This window comes from Perognathus longimembris, chromosome 25 (genome assembly GCF_023159225.1).
Source record: "Perognathus longimembris pacificus isolate PPM17 chromosome 25, ASM2315922v1, whole genome shotgun sequence".
In the NCBI taxonomy this organism is placed as follows: domain Eukaryota; kingdom Metazoa; phylum Chordata; class Mammalia; order Rodentia; family Heteromyidae; genus Perognathus; species Perognathus longimembris.
Genome location: NC_063185.1, coordinates 15,528,126 through 15,552,099, shown reverse-complemented (window position 1 = coordinate 15,552,099; position 23,974 = coordinate 15,528,126). Strand labels below are relative to the sequence as shown.

At 44.1% G+C, this 23,974-nt stretch overlaps 1 protein-coding gene and 1 non-coding gene across 4 annotated transcripts in view; both read left to right on the top strand.

The window, feature by feature from the left end:
* Positions 1-40: 40 nt before the first annotated feature.
* On the top strand, positions 41-147 carry LOC125342256. Its single transcript, XR_007209192.1, has one exon. It is a non-coding gene; the product is annotated as a U6 spliceosomal RNA (small nuclear RNA).
* Positions 148-1,745: 1,598 nt separating this feature from the next.
* Positions 1,746-23,974, top strand: part of Sar1b (secretion associated Ras related GTPase 1B) — a 35,252-nt gene continuing 13,023 nt past the window's right edge. The window contains exons 1-7 of one of the 3 annotated variants that reach the window (XM_048334089.1): positions 1,746-1,888; positions 12,913-12,988; positions 14,864-14,983; positions 16,405-16,470; positions 18,585-18,688; positions 20,113-20,244; positions 21,309-21,447. In XM_048334089.1, the coding sequence (XP_048190046.1) occupies positions 12,931-12,988; positions 14,864-14,983; positions 16,405-16,470; positions 18,585-18,688; positions 20,113-20,244; positions 21,309-21,425 (597 nt within the window). In that variant the 5' untranslated portion in view covers positions 1,746-1,888; positions 12,913-12,930 and the 3' untranslated portion in view covers positions 21,426-21,447. Of the gene's footprint in view, positions 1,889-3,142; positions 3,181-12,912; positions 12,989-14,863; positions 14,984-16,404; positions 16,471-18,584; positions 18,689-20,112; positions 20,245-21,308; positions 21,943-23,974 lie in introns of those variants that run through there. The other 2 variants (XM_048334088.1, XM_048334090.1) reach the window with 2 other exon arrangements.

Here is a 23,974-nt window from a genome sequence, read left to right as displayed (position 1 = left end):
CTACTAGTGAGAACCTGTCTCCAAAAAATGCTAAGAAACAGTGCTTGCTTTGGCAGCATATGCACTAAAATGGGAACAATACAGAGAAAATTAGCATAGTCCCTATGCAGAAGTGATACACAAATTCATGAAGCATTCCATATATAATTTGCTGCTCCTGGGTCTAGACACTGTCCTTGAGTTTCTTTTTGCTCAAGGCTAGCACTCTACCACTTGAGCCACAGCACCACTTCCAGCTTTTTCTGTTTATGTGGTACTGAGGAATTGATTTCATGCATGCTAGGCAATGACTCTACCACTAAGCCACATTCCCAGCCCCATATACATATACATATACATATACATATACATATACATATACCATATATATGATATAGGATGGATTCTGTCTTGTGCTCCCTTCAAGACAGGCATCCACCCTAGAGATGTATTTACGTACATATATTACAAACACTTTTATGCCCAAAGGTGTCATTTTTCCAGAATAATGCCTCAGTCTCAGAACATGCTAATCAGTTTTTCTTAAATTTTTTTTTTTGGTGTGTGCATATGTGTGTGCCAGTCCTGGCGCTAGGAACTAGGTGCTGTCCCTGAGTGTTTACCCTTAGGCTACCACTGTATGTACCTCTTGAGCTCCACTTCTTCCTTTTTGCTGGTTAATTGGAGATGAGAATCCCATGGACTTTCCTATACAAGCTAGCTAAAAACGGCATTACTCATTCTTAGCATCCTGAGTAGCTAGGACTACAGGTGTGAGCCACTGATGCCCAACCTGTATTTTAATTTTGTTTACTAAATGTTGCAGCTTATAAGAAACTGTAGGACTTAAGGTAGAAATAATGCTCCTGTGCTTTTAATCGAATTATTAATACATATAGTGTCTGGTCTCTGAATTCCTGGCTTCTCTTTCCCATGCCACATTTCCTCTGATCTATCCTGCCAGCAGGGAAAAAAAAAAAGGCTGGTCAAAAAAAGCCAAGGCTATCAGGAAAGTAGGGTTATCTAGAAGCTTAACTGTTACCTCAGACCACTTAAAAGTGTGCACACTTCCCCGAAGTTTGCCATTTGAACGCACTCCAGGAAGATAAAGAACACATTAAAAAAAATAATAAACCTTGTTTCAAGCTCAGAATGGAGCACACCTTATTATCTAGTGCAAATTTACATTTTGTCAATCACTGATGAATTCAAGGACTGTGTATTTAAGATTGCATTTAAGGAAGAAAAGAAAGAAAGAAAGAAAGAAAAAGAAAGAAAGAAAGAGGGAGGGAGGGAGGGAGGAAGGAGAGAGAAAGAAAGAAGGAAAGAAGGAAAGAAAGAAAGGAAGGAAGGAAGGAAGGAAGGAAGGAAGGAAGGAAGGAAGGAAGGAAGGAAGGAAGGAAGGAAGAAAGAAAAAAGCACTTGGGCAGATGCCGGCATAGGTGGCATGCACCTGTCAAGCTCAGCTACACTCAGGAGAGAGAGGCTGGAGGATTAGGGGTTCGAGACCTCTCTTTACATTCCTCACCCCACACCCCCCCCCCAAAAAGAAAAGGGGGTGGGGAGGAAGGAATAGACGCCAAGGGCAATTTTTTTTCAAGTGAGAAGGCTGGGAAGCCCCTGATGGTTGCAGGGCCCCCTCCCCCGCCAGGTTTCCCTTCCCTGCGGCGGGCGGGCGGGTGGGCGGGGCGCGCCGGGCCCGGGGATTGGCGGCTGCTCCTCCGGGAGGCGGAACCGAGCGCGCGCGGTCGCGGCGGGCCCCGCGGACCGTCGCCAGTGAGGCACCCGCGGGCCCGGAAGGAGCTGACGCGAGCTGGGGCCGCGGCAGCCATCGCGCTTTGCAGTTCGGTCTCGGAGCCTGTGGGGGCCCACGCCGAGGGAATCGCGATCGCGTCCGCTCCGGTGGCAGGTGGGTGGCAGCCCTTCCTCCGGCGGAGGACGGCGGGCGTCGGCCTCGGGGCCCCGGGGAGGGCGCGCTTTGGGGGGGGTGTCAGCCCGGTCGGGGCCTTGAGAGGGAGCGGAGTAGGGGGGGGGGAGGTGGGGGGCGTCTGTTTTTCCGTCCTGGAGGAGGCGGCGCGAGGAGGGGGACAGGTCCCGCGGCGGGCTCCCCCGCGGGCCCCGACCTGCCGCCGCTTCGGGCGCTTCCCGAGGCCGCCGGCGAGCTTCCTCCTGCTCCGGGCCTCAGTTTCCCCCACCTGGCTAAAGTGAAGGCAGCGATCGCTGACAGCTGGACGGGCCGTGGTGTCCCCCAGTGGAGGGCAGACCGAAGTCCCTTCCTAAATACCCCAAGACCAGGGGAGTGGGTGGCCGGGTGTGTAGGGGAGTTCAGATAACCCTGTTGTTGAGGGGTGGGGGGGGGGGGGAACTAATGATTTACAAAGTGTTCAAGATTTCCCAGCAAGATGAAATGCGTTTGAAAAGCCAAGAAACAGATTCATCGGGAAGGTGTGTGTGTTTTTTTATGTACAGAGGGTAAAAAAACAAACAAGCAAAAACCCCTACTGTTGTTTATTTGCATGCTCACACATCAAGCTTTGTTGTTGCCAAGTAGTCTTACTTTGAAGAAGACTCATATTCAGTGTTAAAATTTTGGTTGAGAGTAAGTCTAGCCACAGCAGATGATAGAAGGAAAGGAGAAAATTATTATGATGTGCAAGGCGCTGCTTGGAAGCACAATACTACATCTGTTTTTACAGAGGATGAATTAAGAGAGGTTTACAATTTGTCAGTAATTAGGGGTGTCATCATAGAGCAACCAGTGTCTTTCATTGTACCTTTTCAGTAGATCTGTGTTGTGGCTAGACTATTTCAGACTTAAAAAGATAACCCCCACACAACCTATGTGCTCAGTTCCACCTACTCAGGAGGCTGGAGATTGGGGAGGAGGAAAGGGGCAAGGGAAATCAATCACTTGGGGCCAGAAATTTGAGGCCAGCTTGAGCAAATAGCAGGACCCAGACTCAAGGAGAAAACTGTGTTAAAATTTGGAGGTACTTCATTGGTATTCTCAGAGTTTACAGGAAAGAAAAGTGTTGTCTTCGTTTTTAAACAGTTTAAATGGGTACTGGGGCTCACACCTGTCATCCTAGCTACTTAAGAGGCTGAGATCTGAGGATCTGAAGCCTTGACAGGGTAGACAGATTCAAGAAGCCAATTTACCAGATCAAGTAGTAGAGTGCCAGCTTTGAGTGAAAAACCCAGGTGAGAGACCCTGAGTTCAATTCCCAACACCAGAACAACAGCAACAAAAGTTTATTTTAGGGGGCGGGGAATGTGGCTTACTGGTAGAGTACTTGCCTAGCATGCATGAAGCCCCGGGTTCAGTCCCTCCGCACCACATACACAGAAAAAGCTGGAAGTGGTGCTGTGGCTCAAGTGGTAGAGTGCTAGCCTTGAGCAAATGAACCTCAGGAATAGTGCCCAGACCCCTTAGTTCAAGCCCCAGAACTGGGGGGCGGGGGGGGGGGGGAGGAAGAAGAAAGAAAGTGCCTTGCCCTATTGTGCTGGAGTAGAAATTCAAGCAAGACGTGACACAGAAGATTAGTCTATCAGAAATAGAAATCACTGCCACACCATTCCAAGCTTACACACTAGAATTCAGTAATGATTCATTTCTCCACTCCCTTCTTTATACTTGGCTGACCTCATATAAATTTTTCTCTGCAAAACATTACTGAACAGGTAATTTTTAAGCCAATAATTTTTAAATCACAGTATTGAAAAGTTTCTTTTGCGTGTATATAGTTTTTACAGTGTTACACATGCCTATAAGTCCAGCACTGAAAAGTGTTTTGAGAATTGAATTAGTCATAAAGTGATTTGATTTTCTTACTTCACTGTTCACAAGTTCAGGTTCAGTACTCAGCCTCAAAACAACCTATGTTTTCTTTTATGGGTTTTTTTTTTTTGTGTGTGTGTGTGTATGTCTTTTTGTGTGGGTGGGGGTATGTGTCTGTCTGTACCAATCCTGAGGCTTGAACAGGTTTGTGTGCTGCCCTAAGCTTTTGTGTTCATGTCTAGCTTAGCAGAGGGGTTATAGTTACAAAAGTCAGGTAAAGAGTACATTTTTTTTTTTTGCCAGTCCTAGGGCTTGGGACTCAGGGCCTGAGCACTGTCCTTGGCTTCTCTTTGCTCAAGGCTAGCACTCTACCACTTGAGCCACAGCGCCACTTCTGGCCATTTTCTATATATGTGGTGCTGGGGAATCGAACCCAGGGCTTCATGTATTCGAGACGAGCACTCTTGCCACTAAGCCATATTCCCAGCCCAAGAGTACGTTTCTTTTTGACAGTGTCACCCCTTCTCTTCTCACTCTCAGTTTTTTCCTCCTATCCCCACCCACAGATTTTATAGTTCATTTTCAACATAGTGTCTAGTGAGTACCACTGCTTGTTTTTGTTTTGTTTTGTTTTTTTGAGACAGGGTCTTAACTGTGCAACTCAAGCTGATCTCAAACTCTCCATCCTCTTACCTCAGCCTTCCAACTGCTGGGATTACAAGTGAGCCCTACCATGCCTGGCAAAAAGAAGTGTTTAGTTGTTTCAGAGTAATGCATCAGTCACAGAACCTAACACAAGCTAGGCAAGTGCTTTACTACTGAACTACATCTGCAGCATTTTGTTTTGTTTTGTTGATGATCCCGCCTATAGCCCAGGCTGGCCTCCTGAATGCTGGGATTACAGAGGATATGCCACCAGCCTTCTTTTAATATAGTTTTTGTTGTTGTTACTTTGGGTTTTTTTGCTTTTCATATTCTGGACAAAAAGCTGTATGTGTTATAGTCCTAATATCCTTTCAATTGAGTGTCACTTCTAAAGGAAACGTGTGTATTTTTGGCTGATTGAATGAGGCCAAAGGTTTAGTTTACTTGTAATTGCTATGCATTCAATCCTGAAATGTTTATTTGAGCAGTTTTCTTGGAAGGTGGCTAGATAAGGTATTATTTGCACCCTAGTTTCAAAACTTTAGAGGCTATAGGAAAAAAAATCCAGCAGTTATAGAAGAGAAAAATTGTAAAGCCAGCATAGTTTTTAAACATTCCATATGTAGGTTATGGTTCAGTGTATATACCTTGGCCTTTGTTGTATTTCTAATACTGTTTGATTTAGGATTCCTAAATTAGCTTACAGATAGTATACTGATCTCATAGAACTTGTTCATTTTTAAAATCATAAACCTGACCCAACTGGATAGCAGTCTACAGTTTTCTGTACTGAGGGCCTCATGCTTGCTCTGCTTGCTTGCTCAACTAGCATTGTACAATTTGAGCCACACCTCCAGGTTTTACTGTGTATATTGGAATCTCAAAACCTTTGCTGCCTGGGCTTGCTTTAAACCTTGTTCCACCAGATCTCAGCCTTTTGAGAAGCTAGGATTACAGGCATGATCCACTGATACCCAGGGAAGTGTAAAATTTTAAATGCTAATTTGCAAAATAATTTATTACACTTTTGGGAAGCAGTAGGGGTTCAGGGTCTTACTAGGTAGGCAGGCTATGCTGACTTTAAACTCCTGATACTTCTGCCCCAGCCTCCTGAATACTAGGATTACTGGGCATGTGTCATCACACCCAGCTTAATATTAACAACTTGTAATATAAAAAAGCTTTAATGACATTCTGATATCACATTAAATATTAGCACTATCACCGCCTCACCAAAAAAGGAAAGAATGGTTTCCTTCATATCAGATGGAGAAATTTCACTACAAGAAATTAACTGTCAGGTGGGTGCTGGTGGCCCACACCTATAATCCTAGCTACTCACAAGGCTGAGATCTGAGGATCACGGTTCAAAGCCAGCCAAGGCAGGAAAGTTTATGAGTTTTCTTACCTCCAGTTAACCACTGAAAAAGCAAGAAATGGAGCTGTGGTTCAAGTGGTAGAGAACTAGCCTTGAGCCAAAAATGCTCAGGGACAGTGCCCAAGCCCTGAGTCCTAGCCCCAGGATTTGCACACATACATATAAGCACACATACACACCAAAGTGTTCAAGGTTTTCAGTTTCAGTATTGTATAACCATCGCCTGTAGGTAATTGTGGTGTGTCTTCATCACCTCAAAAAAGAATCCCAGTTCCATCCACATTCACTCCCGAGGCCCCTTCCCCAGTTGGGCAAACACTAATCTACTTACTTAAGGATTTGCCTGCTGTGGCCATTTCATATAAAGGGTGCAGTGGGACCAAGTTCTAAGAAGTTATTTGTTACCTGAGAACTTCTATTCCATTACAGCCTTTGCACTGATTTTCGTGTTACTTGAGCAGATCACTTTTTAATCTGCCTAGGACCTTTTCCTGTTTGGTGTCCCTGTAATAAATAAACCTGCTGACGTGAGGTGTTCCTTGTTCTTGACCTTTGCTCTTCACATGTCTGAGTAGTATGTTCATGGCGTTGTGTAACCTGCTCTCAGGGCTCAGGTATCTGTTTGTGTTTTTGTTGTTGTTGTTGTTTTTTTGGCCAGTCCTGGGGCTTGGACTCAGGGCCTGAGCACTGTCCCTGGCTTCTTTTTGCTCAAGGCTAGCACTCTGTCACTTGAGCCACAGCACCACTTCTGGCCTTTTCTATATATGTGGTGCTGAGGAATCGAACCCAGGGCTTCACGTATACAAGGCGAGCACTCTTGCCACTAGGCCATATTCCCAGCCCCTCCGGTATCTGTTTGTAGGAGGGATATCTGTTTGTAGCTAAGGAACTTTTATTCTTAGTTTCAGTATTTTTCTTTAAAACAAACCACAGAAGTAGTTCCTTGGTAGGAGCTCCTCCCTTGCACTTCAAAATCACAACTTTGCAGAAGTAGAAATACCTCTTCTAAAGTAGAGTTTCTTTCTCTGTTTATCTGGTACCATCCTGTGGGAAAAAAGAATCCTTTTTTCCTTTGAGGCTTGCCTCATTCCACCCTCCCTTATTCCTCATGGCTTTCACCTACCAACCATCATCTCTAATGATGAAGACTTTGCTTATATGCTTCCTTTTAAAAAAGTTTTTTTGGTGGTAGTACTAGCGTTTGAACTCAGGTCCTATACTCAGGTCCTATTACTAGTCAGATGTTTTACCACTTGAGCCACATCCCCAGCCTGGACTCTGACTCTTGATTCATTCTTACATTCATTCTTACATTCTACTGTGATAGCCTCTACTCTTGCCTGTCACTGTGGGCAATGTCCCTCTGTCCTGGCTTCCCTTATCTTTCACCTCTACTTTATCTCTCCTCAGAGAGCCAGGCCTTGGGGCTCGCCACCACCCAGACCTGAACTTTCCTGAACTCTTGAATCTGTGTTCTCTATTTTGCTGTTAAATCGAGGCCTACCTTTCACCTCTCTTACCTTTTACAACATCTACATCTGTGTTTGGCTTGCAACCCTTTCCCACTAGTTTGGCCCTATCCTGTGAGAATCTGGCTTTGGTCTCCACTAAGCTCCCATTCCTCACATCTATTCCTTTATCTGCTTGGCCTGGATTTATGATCAGATCATTTCAGTTTCTCTTACTAGTGCCCTCAAAGTCCTGTCTCCTTTTTTTTATCATTACTCTCTAAGTCTCTAGTCTCTAGCCACTCCATGTTCTAAAACCTGCATTGTGGGGGTGGAAGATGTTGGAATGAGGGTGGGAAATCATGGCTTACTGGCAGTGCTGTGAATATTTGCTTTTCAATCCCCACTGAGCCCTTAGGTGTCTCTCTAGAAATCTTTTTCCTGCTAGTTTAAGCAGTCTCCCCCCCTTCCCTCCCCCCTCTTTTTGTTTAGTTGTAGGGCTTGAACTCTGGACCTGGAAGCTGTCCCTGAGCTTTTCAGCTCAAGGCTAGTGCTCTATCGTTTGAGCCACAGCGCCACTTCCGGTTTTTTGGTGGTTAATTGGAGACAGAGTCTCATGGACTTTCCTATCTGGGCTGCCATTGAACCACAATCCTCAGATCTCAGCCTCCTGAGTTGCTAAGATTACAGGTGTGAGCCACTGGTGCCCAGCTTTAAGCAGTCTTTTAACTGGATCCATTCCTCACAGTCATTGTTCTGCTATTTGCTCTGCCCCTCCCAGTTTCTCTACATCCTACCCACCCTTTGTTTTGGTTTTGTTGGTGGTAGTATTGGAGTATGAACTCAAGGCCTTGCACTTGCTAGACAAGTGCTTTACCACTTGAGCCACATTCCCTTTAGTTATTTTCAAGTAGGGTCTTGACATTTCTCTCCTCAGACCTTCATCCTGCCTATGGCCTCCCACTGATGAGAGGGGGCCTAGTACTAACATTTTGCCTGAGCTGGCCTCAGACTTTGATCCTCCCCATCTTCTCCTCCCAAGTGGCTGTGGTTACAGGTATAGGCTACAATGTACAACTTTTTCTCTCTTTCTTTATTTTCCCCTTTTCTAGTGTGAAGAACTGCAGATTTGTCTGTATCCATCTTGTACATAGGCCTCCAGACTAGTTTTAAGAAGATATATGTCATCTTGGTCTTGTTACATAGTCAGAAGACCACAGCTCCAAATTTGCTGGGCAGGGGCTGGGGATATAGCCTAGTGGCGAGAGAGCTTGCCTTGTATACATGAGGCCCTGGGTTCGATTCCCCAGCACCACATATACAGAAAACGGCCAGAAGTGGCGCTGTGGCTCAAGTGGCAGAGTGCTAGCCTTGAGCAAAAAGGAAGCCAGGGACAGTGCTCAGGCCCTGAGTCCAAGGCCCAGGACTGGCCAAAAATAAATGAATAAATAAATTTTGCTGGGCAGTCTTTGCTTCTGTTTGTTATCTCCGTGTAATTACTTTTAGTGCTCTAGGTGACTTATTATACCCTCTATGATGGATGGAGATATTAGGTAAACTCCCAGCTTAGTAGTCTAGACCTTGTATGGTTTCCCTCTTTGCTACCCTGGGAACTCTGGGTACCTGGCTTTCCCTGGATCTAAGGAAACTCATTGCCACTCACTGCAGCTGACCCCAGCATTGCCACCTTAAAACCTTTGCCCATTTTCCTTCCCAACAGCAAAATCTCCCCCTACGCCTGAAGTGCTCCTGCTCCCAAGACTAGCCTAAGAGTTTGGGAGAAGGAAGTTCTCACTGGAGGTAGTCTCTGAAGGCAGATACAAGTAAAAGAATGTATGGAAGACTGGAACTAGAAGAGATCGTGGCAATAACAAAAACAAACTGGAAGGGCTAGGAGCTGGTGACCCATGCCGTCAGTCTTAGCTTATCAGGAGGGTGAGATCTGAGATCAAGGTTTGAGCCAACCCTGGCATACAAATCTGAGAGACTTATCTCCAATTAACCAGCAAAATGCTGGAAGTGGAGGTATGGCTCAAGTGGTAAAGTTGCCAGCCTTGAGTAAAAAAGCCGAGAGCCAGACAGAGACAGAGAGGGACAGAGAGAGATATTAATGTCGTCAAATACAGCTGAGGGCTGGGAATGTGACCTAGTGGCGAGAGTGCTTGCCTCATATACATGAAGCCCTGGGTTCGAATCCCCAGCACCACATATATAGAAAATTGCCAGAAGTGGCACTGTGGCTCAAGGCAGAGCAAAAAGAAGCCAGGGACAGTGCTCAGGCCTTGAGTCCAAGGCCCAGGACTGGCAAAAAATAAAATAAAATAAAATAAAAATACAGCTGCTGAGAGGCCACAATTGCCTGGGGTGACATGGTGACACTGTTGAAGCATGAGCAGTCTTAAGGGGAGCAGGAGCATGTGAGGGCCTGTGGCAAATATTTATAGTAGAGTGTAGCCTGTCTGATTCATGAATGGTGTAATCTTGAACTAGTTACAAGTTTCTTCTGAAATCTCTCAGGGTGTTGTAAAGATCAGATGTGATAAAATGCATTAAGTGAATGAGACAGGTTTAATAGTTTGAAGTGGTCAGGAATGCCTGTATTCCTAGCTACTCAGGAGGCTGAGATCTGAGGACCTCAGTTTGAAGGCAGCCCAGGCAAGAAAGTGTGTCAGACTTTTATCTCTAATTAGCAAAAAGCCAGAAGTGGAGCTGTGTCTCAAATGATAGAGTACCACCAGCCTTGTGTGAAAAAAGCTGAGGGATAGCACCCAGGCCCTAAGCTCTAGCCCCAGTACTGGTACCAACAAAACAAAACAAAAAGCTTGATATGGAATGAAAAAGGTTTGATGGTACCTATAAATTGAAGGTAAGGAACTAGTGGTGGGGTTGGAGGTATGGCAGCGTTGGTAAAGTGCTAGACAATGAGTAAAAGCATTAGGGTTCAAGTACCAGTCTTGGACCAAAAAAAAAGAAAAGAAAAAGGAGCTACTGGCAAGAGAGAGGTTAAAGATAAGAAAAGGGGGGTGGGGAACAAAATCTGAGGAGGAGCTTGAACTGAGAAATAGCTCTTTAAGAGGTTCCTTCCAGCAAACTCCTATTTAATCGTGGAGATTCAGGCTAACTGACTTTTCCATAAGTCATGTGTGTGTGTGTGTGTGTGTGTGTGTGTGTGTGTGTGTGTGTGTGCGTGCATGTGTGCGTGCACATACGTGTGTAATTTTATTTAGTGTCTTCCCTGAAGCTTGAATTTAGGGTCTGGGTGCTGACCCTGAACTTTTTTTGCTCAAGACTAGTGCTCTACCTCTTGAGCCACAGTGCCACTTTTGGCTTTTTTGGTAACTTACTGGAAACAAAAAAGTCTTGTGGATTTTCCTGCCTAGGCTGGCTTTGAACAGAGATCCTCAGGTCTCACTCAGCCTCCTGAGTAGCTAGGATTACAGGTGTGAGCCACTGGCACTGGGCTTGGTCTCTCTCTCTCTCTCTCTCTCTCTCTCTCTCTCTCTCTCTCTCCTAGTTTCTTTCTGGCGCTCGGACTCAGGGCTTGAGCACTGTCCCTAGCTTCTTTTTTTTTTTTTTTTTTTTTGCCTGTCCTGGGGCTTGGACTCAGGGCCTGAGCACTGTCCCTGGCTTCTTTTTGCTCAAGGCTAGCACTCTGCCACTTGAGCCACAGCACCACTTCTTGGCCGTTTTCTGTATATGTGGTGCTGGGGAACCGAACCCAGGGCCTCATGTATATGAGGCAGGCACTCTTGCCACTAGGCCATATCCCCAGCCCCCTAGCTTCTTTTTTGCTCAAAGTTAACACTCTACCACTTGAGCTCAGTGCCACTTCCAGCTTTTTCTGTTTATGTGGTGCTAAGGAATGGAACCCAGGGATTCATGTGTGCAAGGCAAACACTTCACCACTATGCCACATACCCAGCCCTTGGTTTCTCTTTTAATATAGAATAAAAGTATGTAAACATGCTAAACCTCTTCTGTTGCATTATTCATTCATTTTTTAAAAACTACTTAGGAACTTAGATTGCTATATGAGCAGTTCTTTTTTTTTTTTTTTTTTTTTTTTGGCCAGTCCTGGGGCTTGGACTCAGGGCCTGAGCACTGTCCCTGTCTTCTTTGTGCTCAAGGCTAGCACTCTGCCACTTGAGCCACAGCACCACTTCTTGGCCGTTTTCTGTATATGTGGTGCTGGGGAATCGAACCCAGGGCCTCATGTATATGAGGCAGGCACTCTTGCCACTAGGCCATATCTCCAGCCCCATATGAGCAGTTCTTTTTGTGTTTGTATAAATCTTGAAATCCTACAGGGTTTCACTTAAGTCACTATTTAACTGTGTATTTGTGTAGCTAATTTACCACTCGATTATAGCCTTTGTGAAGGAAAGAGCCATATTTATCTTCATCTTTTGTATTCTCTGTGATGTCTAGTTCAGGACCTTGGACCTAAGATGAACTCAGAAAACATGAACTGAATAAAATATCCCACCACATTCTACTGCTTTGACTCTATAGCAGAACTTATTATGATTCTCTTTGAAAACTATATCATACCTTAAAATCTCTAGGAAAGATAAACTTACATGTAATCTCTCCTCATTTCTATTGTTGTTTTGTTCTGGTTTTTGGTGCTACAAATCAAAGTCAGGGTCTTGCACATACAATTGAAGCCTACCAGGGTGGTAATGTGGCTTAGAGATAGAGTGTTTGCCTAGTGTGCACAGGTCCTGGGTTAATTCCTCCCATACCACATAATCAAAAAATAAAATTAATTTTAAAAAAACAGTTGAACCCTACCCCAGCTTTCAATTTCTGTATGACCTAAAATAATAATGTTAAAACCAGAGGTATGACATTTTTGTTTGTATGTGCCGGGCCTGAAAGTTGATCTCAGAGCTTGAGTGCTGTCCCTGAGCATTTTGTGCTTAAGGCTGGCACTCTACCACTTGAGCCACAGCTTTACTTTGAGCTTTTTGTGGTTAATTGGAGATAAATAGTCTCAGGACATTCCTGCTTAGGCTGGCTTTAAACTGTGATCCTCAGATTTCAGCCTGCTGAGTAGGTAGGATTATAGGGATGAGCCACCAGCCCCTAGTGACTTTTTTTTTTTTTTTGGCCAGTCCTGGGGCTTGGACTCAGGGCCTGAGCACTGTCCCTGGCTTCTTTTTGCTCAAGGCTAGTACTCTGCCACTGAGCCACAGCGCCACTTCTGGCCGTTTTCTATCTATGTGGTGCTGGGGAATCGAACCCAGGGCTTCATGTATACGAGGTGAGCACTCTTGCCACTAGGCCATATCCCTGGCCCCCATTTTGGTTTTTTTTAATGCATCAGTATGGATCGGGTTTGTTGTACGGTTGCTGTGGGGTCATTTACTTATTCAGAGTTGGTGTTTAACACTATTAGTTTTTTTGGTGTTTTTTATTTTTTGCTAGTCCTGGGGCTTGAACTCAGGGTCTGAGCACTGTCCCTGGCTTCCTTTTTCACTCAAGGCTAACACTACCACTTGAGCCACAGCCCCACTTCCAGCTTTTTCTGTGTATGTGGTGCTGAGGAATCGAACCCAGGGCTTCATGCATGTTAGGTAAGCACTCTACCGCTAAGCCACATTCCGGCCCCACAGTATCAGTTTTTAAATGTATATTGATGCTTCCTGTTGAGTACTAACCTCAAAACTCTTCTTTTTCAGACCCTATAAAACTTGGATATGTCCTTCATATTTGATTGGATTTACAGTGGTTTCAGCAGTGTGCTACAATTTTTAGGTAACTGGCTTTCTGTTCTTGCTAATTGTCCTGTTTCATACTGTATTTATAAGTATGCTTCTTTGTGTAGAGCCACTTCATCTGTAAACCAGTTCTTAAGGAAGTGAGCTTTGAAATCATGTAGTCATTCGATCTTATAGTCATATTCAATTACTCATCCTTCAATTACTCATCCTGAGCTCTTCAGATCAAGGCTAGCTCTCTACCACTTGAGCCACAGCGCCACTTCCAGTTTTCTGGAGATGAGTTTCATGGACTTTCCTGCCTGGGCTGGCTTTGAACCGTGATCCTCAGATCTCAGCCTCCTGAATAGCCAGGATTATAGGCGTTGAGCTACCAGCGCTCAGCTTAGCCTAGCTTTATAAATATATGTTGGTAAATATTTTGTTCTTAATAGACAATTTACTTCAAGTTATCAAGGTAATCAACTTTTTGCCCTTGTAGGTATGTTTAGGATACTCAAATATTTTATTGGCTGAGACCAGGTTCAGTTTTTAATTATTTGAAGTCCCAAATCATGAATGGATTTTCTGTTGTTGCTTTGTTTAATTTGGTGGTTCTGGGGTTTGAATTCAGAACCTCCTCCTTGCTATGCAGGTACTCTAGTACTTGAGCCACACCTTCGGCCTTGTTTTTGATTTTTGAGACAGGCTCACTGTGTAGCTCAGACTCAACTGGAACTCACTACGTAGCCCAGGCTGGCCTTAAACCTGTGATCCCCCTACCTTCATGTTCCTAGCACTGGGATTAAAGGTACATGCTACTATGCCCAACTCATGGATAGTTTTTTGCTGAGGTTTATTTTTGTTTGGTTGTTTTTTGCCAGTACCAGAACTTACTCATGGCCTCTTACTTGCTCAGCTTTCTTTTTTTTTTTTTGACTTTTTATTTTTTAATTTATATTTTTTTTATTAATTGACCATAAATTTTTTTACAAGGTGTTGTGCAAAGAGGGTGCAGTTACATAGTAGGGCAGTGTGTACATTTCTTGTGATATCTTACGACCTGTTTTTCCATCCCTTGTCTAGGTCAGGTAGACACATGTGCAATATACAATGTATCAAGCACATATACAGTGTTCACAGACTTGGTCTCTACTGTCTCTCCGTCTCCCTTTGTTAACAGTCATATATCAGGGAGATCATGCCCCTTTGTTTTCTGTGTTCTAGGCTTGTCTCACTCAACATTATTTGTTCAAGTTCTGACCATTTCCCTGAGAATAACAATATTTCGCCATTCCTAATCGCTATGTAGTATTCCATTGTGTATAAGTACCATAGTTTTTGGATCCATTCGTCTGTGGAGGGGCATCTGGGTTGTTTCCATATTTTGGCTATTGTGAATTGTGCTGCGATAAACATGGAAGTACAAATGTCTTTTTGATATCTTGGGTTTTGCTGTTTAGGATAAATGCCTAGGAGTGGTATGGCTGGGTCATAGGGTAGGTCTATATTGAGCTTTTTGAGAAACCTCCATACTGTTCTCCAAAGTGGTTGTACTAATTTGCACTCCCACCAACAATGGAGAAGGGTTCCTCTTTCCCCACAGCCCCTCCAGCATTTGTTGTTTCCTGTTGCTCAGCTTTCTTAACAAACAAAAACCTCTTTTAAAACTGAAAATAAGGCCTGGAGGCATGGCTTACATGGTATAGCATTACCCATGAGCAAGAACACTCAGTGAGAGCAAGAAACCCCAAGTTCAAATCTCAGTACCAGCACATTGCCACACACACACACACGCACACACACACACACACACTGAAAATAAATTAGATTTTTTTTAAAGCTTTTAAAATTGAAATTAAGTTTGAGAACCTAAACTTATTGGATAGTCTGTCTGATAACGCCTTGACCAATCATAGTTCTTACTCTGCAGGATTATATAAGAAAACTGGTAAATTGGTATTTCTTGGCCTGGATAATGCGGGAAAAACGACACTGCTGCACATGCTGAAAGACGACAGGCTTGGCCAGCATGTGCCAACGCTGCACCCCAGTAAGTATGTCCGTCTAGGACACACGCTTGCGCGAGGTGACGCCAGGTCAGGCTCTAGCCACATGCGTTGCTTTCTGAGAGGGAGGGAAGGAAGGAAGTGAGAGTTGGTGGATAAATCATGAGATTGTTTGGCCTGTTCCTGCGGTAGTACAAACATACTAAAATGGTGACCTGTACTTGCTTCTCTTACTCACTTGTTGCTAGTACTCTGTACTTGAGCCACACCTTCAGCCCTATTTTTTGCTGGTCATTTTAGAGATGGAATCTAGCAAACTCTTTTGTCCAGGTTGCCATCAAACCATAATCCTCCAGATAGCAGCCACCTGAGTAGCTAGAGTTACAAGCATGAACAATGGGGCAAAGCAGTACCGGGGTTTGAATTAAGGGCTATGTACTTGCAAGCACTCTATACTTGCTCCACATTCTTAGCGCCCCTTTTTTCTTCAGATAGGGTCTCATGCTTTTTTTTTTTGTCTGTCTTCCAAGAAACTGGGATTATAGATATAAGCCACTATGCCCAGCAAGAATGATATTGTCATGTACCAGTGGTACAGGCCTGTAATCCTAGCAGTTTAATGGCTTGGGACCAGGAGGAGATCAAGGTTGGAAGACAACCCCAGACAGAAAAGTCTGAGACTCTATCTCCAATTGACCAGTAAAAGACCAGACTAGAGGTATGGTCAAGTAGTAGAACACCAACTGTGAGTAGGAAAAATAAAATAAAAAACAAGCCAAAGGGGCTGGGGATATAGCCTAGTGGCAAGAGTGCCTGCCTCGGATACACGAGGCCCTAGGTTCGATTCCCCAGCACCACATATGCAGAAAACGGCCAGAAGCGGCGCTGTGGCTCAAGTGGCAGAGTGCTAGCCTTGAGCGGGAAGAAGCCAGGGACAGTGCTCAGGCCCTGAGTCCAAGGCCCAGGACTGGCCAAAAAAAAAAAACAAGCCAAAGAATTTGAATTCAGGGGCTGGGAATATGGCCTAGTGGCAAGAGTGCTTGCCTCCTATACATGAAACCCTGGGTTCAATTCCCCAGCACCACATATACAGAAAGCGGCCAGAAGTGGCGCTGTGGCTCAAGTGGCAGAGTGCTAGCCTTGAGCAAAAAAAAAAAAAAAAAAAGAAGCCAGGGACAGTGCTCAGGCCCTGAGTCCAAGCCCCTGGACTGGCAAAAAAAAAAAAAAAAAAAAAAAAAAAATTGCTTAGGGGTTGAGAATGTGGCTCAGTGGTAGAGTGCTTGCCTAGCGTGCATGAAGCCCTGGGTTACATTCCCTAGTACCACATAAACAGAAAAGGCTGGAAGTGGTACCGTGGCTCACGTGATAGAGCCGAGTGTTGCTTTGTAGTAGGGGCTGCCCTCTCCTCAAGATGCTGAAAATTTCTAGCTTTTATGTTATAAAAGCATTTTGTATTTTTGTTTAGCTTCAGAAGAGCTAACTATTGCTGGCATGACTTTTACAACATTTGATCTGGGTGGCCATGTTCAAGGTAAGAATCTACTCCTCTGTGATCTCTTCATATTATTTTAACTTACTGCAAGTGTAGCCATTGCGTTTCAGTACAGGCCACAGTACACTGAAAGCTTAAGGATTACTATTCCAAATAAGTGCTTTAAAAGCAAAGAGTAGGATTGGGGGTATGGCTTGAATGGTGGAGTATTTGCTTTGTAAGCATGAGTTCAAATCCTAGTACTTCCAAAAAGAAAATGACTTTCATGATATTCCTGAATTGCTTATGGTGATAAAGTTCATGGGCTTGTATTCACTTCTACGTCAATCTACCTAGATCTAAAATAGATCCTAATAGGTAGGCATATTTTAGTTTTTCTGAAGAACCACCATACTGGTTTCCATAATGGTTGCACTAATTTACATTCCCACCAACACTGTACAAATGCTCATTTTCCCCCATACTCTAGCCAGTGTTCGTTTTCTTATTTCCTAGATGATTGCCATTCTGACTGCGTGAGATAGAATCTCAGTGTAGTTTTTGTTTCTATTTCCTTTATAGCTAAAGATTGAACATTTCTTCATGAATGTGGTAGCCATTTGTGTTTCCTCTAAGAAATGTCTCATTCATTTCTCCATTAATTAGCCATTTATTCTTTTTTTTTTTTTACTTCTGGATATTAATTGAATAGCTGGCAAAGATTTTGTTCCATTCTGTGAGTTTTCTCTTGAGTCTGAGAGTTATTTCTTTCACTGTACAGAAACTTTTATTGATTCAGTCTCATGTGTCCATTCTTGCTTTATTTTCTGGACAATTGGAAGTACTACTCAGAAAATCATTCCCTGTGCATGTAACTTTTCCAGGGTTTTCCCATATTAGATTTACTGGTAGAGTGCTTGCCTAGCATGCACAAAGCCCTGGGTTCGATTCCTCAGCATCATGTAAACAGAAAAAGCTGGAAGTGGTGCTGTGGCTCAAGAGGTAGAGTGCTAGCTTTGAGCAAAAAGAAGCCAGGGAGGGGCTGGGAATGTGGCCTAGTGGTAGAGTGCTTGCCTTGCATACATGAAGCCCTGGATTTAATTCCTAAGCACCACCTATATAGAAGAAAACCAGAAGTGGTGCTGTGGCTCAAGTAGTAGAGTGTTAACCTCAAGCAAAAAGAAGGCAGGGACAGTGCTCAGGCCCTGAGCCTCATATGTAGATTGATTTTAGTAGTACGGCTCTTTTCATAGAACTTTGTCAAATCTGAGAACATGGAAATTCTACTAGTGGTTGTTTTTGTTTTGTTTTTTTTCCTTCAAGGTTGGTTTTGGTTTTTTTGTTTGCCAGTCCTGGGGCTTGGACTCAGAGCCTGTGCACTGTCCCTGGCTTCTTTTTGCTCAAGGCTAGTACTCTACCTCTTGAGCCACAGCACCACTTCCAGCTTTTTCTATTTACATGATGCTGAGGAATCGAACCCAGGGCTTCATGTATGTGAGGGAAGCACTCTACCACTAGGCCATATTCCCAGCCCCCTGAAATTTCTTTTTAATGGTACAAATTTGTCACTGCATAACCTGATAGACTAGAATGTCAGAAACCAATACTGCACATTATGTATGTTTTGTCCTGCTTAAATTATATAATTTCCTACAGAAAGTTTAGATTTTTGGTAGTGGCGATCTAGTGAACATACTGGGCATCATTGTCTAATGGTAGGAGATACTAACCCTACTTATGACAGGAAAGTTAGAGAGTGAAGTATTTTGCCCACAATTAAGCAAAGTCTGAAATTTCAGTTGTGGTGTTTGGGGGAAGATCCTGGCACTACCAGCTGAAAGATCAACTTGACCAGGCAGTGAGGCAGCAGGCACCTCCTCTGTGTTTTTTTTTTTTTTTTTGGCCAGTCCTGGGCCTTGGACTCAGGGCCTGAGCACTGTCCCTGGCTTCCTTTTGCTCAAGGCTAGCACTCTGCCACTTGAGCCACAGCGCCACTTCTGGCCATTTTCTGTATATGTGGTGCTGGGGAATCGAACCCAGGGCCTCATGTATATGAGGCAAGCTCTCTTGCCACTAGGCCATATCCCCAGCCCCCTCCTCTGTGTTTTTTTATTGAGCCGTTTGCTATGTCTCATCAGCAAATACATTCTAACTCTTGATTGTTTTGTTGTTAGCCCGAAGAGTATGGAAAAACTACCTTCCGGCCATCAATGGCATTGTATTCCTGGTGGATTGTGCAGACCATGAAAGACTGTTAGAATCAAAAGAAGAACTTGATGTAAGTTGAATAACTCCCCTCAGTCTGAAGAAATAGGTTGGAGTTGAAGGTATCAAAGTACAACTTTTCTGCCATCTGCGATGACACTCTTGGCAATTTATTGAGCTTCTGATTAGCAATGATTAACACAATAATGACTACAAAAGCAGAGGGGAATAATGTGGAGTCATTGTAGCTATGAGGAAGTACTAACACAGACACTTCCTGAAGACCCCAGCACACAATGGGCCCTTCCAATGTGTTTGTAACCTGTCAGCTGCATCTGGCGTGGGTTGGTCTTGAGTCCCTGCTTCCTAGGATGGCATGTCTTCACAAGTTAGCCAGAAGCCAGAAATGGAGTGATATGCCCTCATTGTCTCCTCCTTCCAGAAGAAGGCAGGTACATGTTTAGCTACCTCTCCTCCCTCTCCCAGGTCAGGTGCAATAGGCAAAGCAGAACTAGATCTGAGTCCAGAGAGTAAGCAAGTATGGAATTGGACTGAAGGTTGCTTCAACAAAGCCTCTGCCCAGAGCAGGCAAATGAATACTTGTTCATATGGAAATGTCCAAAGTAGAAAAGTTCCTGATTTCTCCTTTGTGCCAGGCATTATTGTTCAAGTTGCAGTATTTTGTGATTTAGCTCTCATCTCCATACAGTCAGTGCTCCTCTTCCCTGCTCTCTCTCAGCTTCTATAGGGTTAACTTGCCCAAGATCAGCAAGTCAGAAGCAGTAAAACCAGAAATGAAATCAGGTCTACACGCCTCCAAGGCAGCCACTCTATTTACTGATTTACTTACCAGAAGAGTGAACTTTTCCAGAAAGAGCCTTTAGGGAGACTAAAGAATTGAGTTTATGGCTTCATTGTGCTCACTTGAAGCTGTGGGAGCCAGGTACCAGTGGCTCACACCTGTAATCCTCACTATTCAGGAGGCTGAGATGTGAGAATTATAGTTTGAAGCCAGCTCAGGCAGAAAAAAGTCTGTGAGACTCTTACGTTTGTGATAATTACCACAAAAAGCCACAAGTAGAACTATGACTTAAAGTGATAGAGCACCAGCCTGGAGTACAAAAGGTCTGGGACAGAGCACAGGCCCAGAGTTCTAGCCCTAGGACCAGCAAAAACGGGGGAGCGAGGGGGGGGTGCTGGTAATGTGGCCTAGTGGTAGAGTGCTTACCTAGCATACATGAAGCCCTGGGTTCGATTCCTCAGCACCACATACACAGAAAAAGCTGAAAGTAGTGCTGTGGATCAAGTGGTAGAGTGCTAGACTTGAGCAAAAGGAAGCCAGGGACAGTGCTCAGGCCCTGAGTTCGAGCCCCAGGACTGGCAAAAAAAAAAATGTGGAGAAGTTAGTGAGCAAGTGAGCATACTGTGATATGGTAGAATGAGTCCTGTTTTGTAGTTTCAAATCTGCTCATCTCTTGTATTGCTTTTGTTTTTCAGTCACTAATGACAGATGAAACCATTGCTAATGTGCCTATACTCATTCTTGGGAACAAGATCGACAGACCTGAAGCCATCAGTGAAGAGAGGTTACGAGAGATGTTCGGTCTGTATGGTCAGACAACAGGAAAGGTAAAAAGGACAGCTGTGGATATTTATTTCTGTAGGATAAACATGTCCTTGAGATAGTTGCTTAACAAATTCATTTTTAAAGAAAACAATTATTTATATATTCAATTCTTTTTTAATGTCTTCATTTCTGTCTACTCCTGAAGAATGAGACCCAAAAAGTGTCAGTTCTTCCTAAGGCTTGTGCTCATGGAGAACTAAAGTTTTAATTATCACATCTTTTTGGAATTAGCCACCAGGGCTAGGGGTATAGTTCATTGGTGGAGGAAGCCCTGGGTTCAATTCCCAGCACCATCTAAAAACAAAACAAATATCCACCAAGTAACATATTTAAGTATTTAAGCATACCAATATTGGTTAGATTCTGGGTCCACCAGAAGTTTCTGAAAATATACCTTAAAATAATCTTTCAAGTACTATTTATTTGAGATGTTCTTTATAGCCCATGCTGACCTGGAACTTAGAACTCTGTGCCTCTGCCTCCACAGTGCTCGGCACGCACCAGTTCCCCAGGACACATCATGATTTTTGTGCTGGTACCAGGGCTTGAACTCAGGTTTTTTGTGCTCTCACTCAGCTTTCTTGCTCAAGGATGGTGCTCTACCATTTGAGCCATGCTTCCAGTTCAGCGTTTCGCTGGTTAATTGGAGACAGAATCAGACTTTTTTTTCTGCCTAGGTTGGCTTTCTGGTTAGTCTTCCAGGTCCCAGCCTCTTGAGTAAGCATTAAGTCACCAGCACCTGGCTCCTGTTTTGTTTTGTCTTTTGTGAGACAAGTTCTCAATATATAACCAGGAAATTGAGTTCTCTAGCCTTGGGCTCCCATGTGCGGGGAATACAAGTGTGTACACCATATACCTAGTATGGATTTGTTTCTAAGATTTTTTTTTTATGTCTGTGTATGTCACTTCTCACTGTCCTTGAGAATGAGAAGGGGAAGAAGGCTTCCGATGTGCCTAGGGGAATGGGGTGCCTTACGGCCATAGCTTCTAAAGCAGAAGCTGTCACCGGGCAGGGGGAGGAGCTTTTGGTCCACCAGACTCCACTGTTGTGGCCCTTGTGTTGCAGGGTAGTGTGTCGCTGAAAGAGCTGAACGCCCGGCCTCTGGAAGTGTTCATGTGCAGTGTGCTGAAAAGGCAAGGGTATGGCGAAGGCTTCCGCTGGATGGCGCAATACATCGACTAGCACCGGGGCGACGGTACGGCTTCCTTGTCAAGAGATTCGATGGCTCAACTCTTGTAACTTGAATTCAATAGACTTCGTTGGTTTCAAATAGATGTGTTTTTTTTTTTAAAGATATTAATATATCAACTTAATTTGAGTGAGAATTGAAAACTGATTCACGTAAGTTTGAATACCACATTGTTAGCTTTCTAATTCCTTCATAGTTTTTACAGTTTCTAGTCTGACCTTTCCCCCCGCCCCCAGCACCATTTGTAAAGAGCAGCTTTCCAACAGTACATTTGAAGCACTTTTTAACAATGTGAACCTACAAATACAAACCATATGTAAAGCTCATCATGTTAAATTTTTTATGTACTCTTTTGGAAATAGTTTTTAAATATTAGATTCTCTGTCCACCCATTAGGTACGCAGTTAATAATAATTGGCTTATCAATGATTGCATGATGCCTTACCGTTTTCAAGAATACTCTTTTCTTATGCAAACGTCATGCAATAAAACAAACGAATGTTTAGCATCCTTGTTGGGCAAATGTTTCATTTGTGTCTTCTCTAGGTAGCATACTACAAAAATCCAAGTATTTAATAGTATTTATAGTAAAGAGGGATGTGGGAAAAGGAGACCCTTTAAATTTAGCATGTTTCAGACCCTAGGGCCTCGGTCGTTGGTCGTACCTGATACCACATTTCTCTCTGAATCGTGTGTATTTTTATCAGGATGCTACTACCATGATCCAGTGCCCTTTTCTAAAGAAAAGCACATCTGCAGTGTACAGGCCGAGTGTCTTCAGAAGGCCCTGAGGTCCTGTCCCAGTTGTAGAGTTCTTGGTGTCCAGTTTGGCAACCTGTGCTTCACCAGAACAGCGACAGGCACCCGGGTCCCCACGCCCACAGGCACGCCCCCCGGGCGGCGCACGTGATCACGTGGCACGCACCAGGTCCGCCCCCGCAGCATCGGGGTGGTCACACTGCGAAGATTCCGGGTCTAAGGAAAGGGAGCAGTTGATTCTTGGGGGGGATCTTGCTTTTGTCTTAGTTCTTTTTCTTTTTTTTTTTTTTTGATAGCTTCTTTTTCATTTTATTGTTTCTTAATTATCCTCAGCTCCATACTATGAAGGCTTTTGGTTTTGGATCATAAGGCTGCTACGTGATGGTATCTCCAAGCTTCACTGCTGCAGATAACCTAGGAAACTATTGTTTTTGAAAAGCATTACGCTTTCCTAAGAGATTGACCTTTTTTTCTTAATGGTACTAAGGTTTTAGGGGTTGTTGTTTTTTTTTTGGTGCCAGTACCAAGGCTTGAACTCAGGACTCTGTGTTCTTACTAGGCTGGAACACTACCACTTGAGCTATACCTCCAGTCCAGCATTTTACTGGTTAGTTGAAGATGGAATTTCACAGACTTTTCTGAGCTGGCTTCAAACCACGATCCACTGGACTCAGCTTCCTGATAGCTAGGATTCCAGGTGTGAGCCACCAATGCCCAGTGGTACTGGGGTTTTTTTAAACTGGGGGCCTGCACACTTGCTAGGCAGGTTCTCTACCATTTGAGCCATGCCTCCATCCCAGGAAGTTTTTATTTTTCATATGTCTGAATTTCCCATCATAAGTAAAATGAAGCAATAAGTAAGTGCCAAAAAATATATTTCAGATTATAAACCAAGTCTTTCTAGTCTATTTAGTCAATTCCACTGAGACAAGGTTGTCCCGGCAACATCAAAGTTAGTGTTTTCTCCGGCCTATGTCAAGACAGAGACAGTCCGCTCCTCCTGTCATCAGTAATGTAACCTGGGAAGCAGCTACAGATTGAGAAATGTCACCAGACAGAATGCGTACATACCCAAGCCGACCAGGTCATTTCCCAACATTGGATCTCAGTAGTTTAGTAATCTCAGCTTCTTTGTAAATGAAAATAAAACAGCTTCTTCCCTGACAACAAACATCAGAGAGCTGAAGGAAAAGCAGAAAGTGACATGTCAGCCTGGGAGTTTATCTGTCGGCCAGCCAGCTCAGTGTAAGGCATCACTTCTGAAGCCCCGAGTTGCCAGAACTAAGCCGTAGTGAAAATAACTGCCTCGTGTGTGGAGATCTGTCTTCAGTGCCTTCAGGGACATGCCTGTCTTCCATATTTTCTAGAGCAGCCCTGGTGAAAATCTTAATTATGTGTGTCATCAAGTGCTAGCAAGGAAAAAGCGTACCGGGTTCTCTAGAGGGAAAAATAGTTGCCAGCATAAAACATCTTGCTCCAGAATCTTCTTTCTAGTTCTGACAGTAGGATCAAAGAAGCAAAGTTGCTCCGTGGACCACAGTTAAAGTTGGATTATCTTCCCTCAAGGAAACTGAGATTCTTAGGGGCCAGCCTCTGGAAATGCAGCTGAACTTAGAAGCAAGTAGCTTTCCTCTCAGCTCACAGGGGAGGGAGAGTTCCCAGCCAGAGCACCCAAAATCCAGCTGCGAGAAACCCTCCGGAGCACACACCCTGGGCCACAGCTCGTGCAGGACGACTCTGCCAGGCCTGGATGACAGTGTGCTCTGTGAAGGGCTTCCCAGGT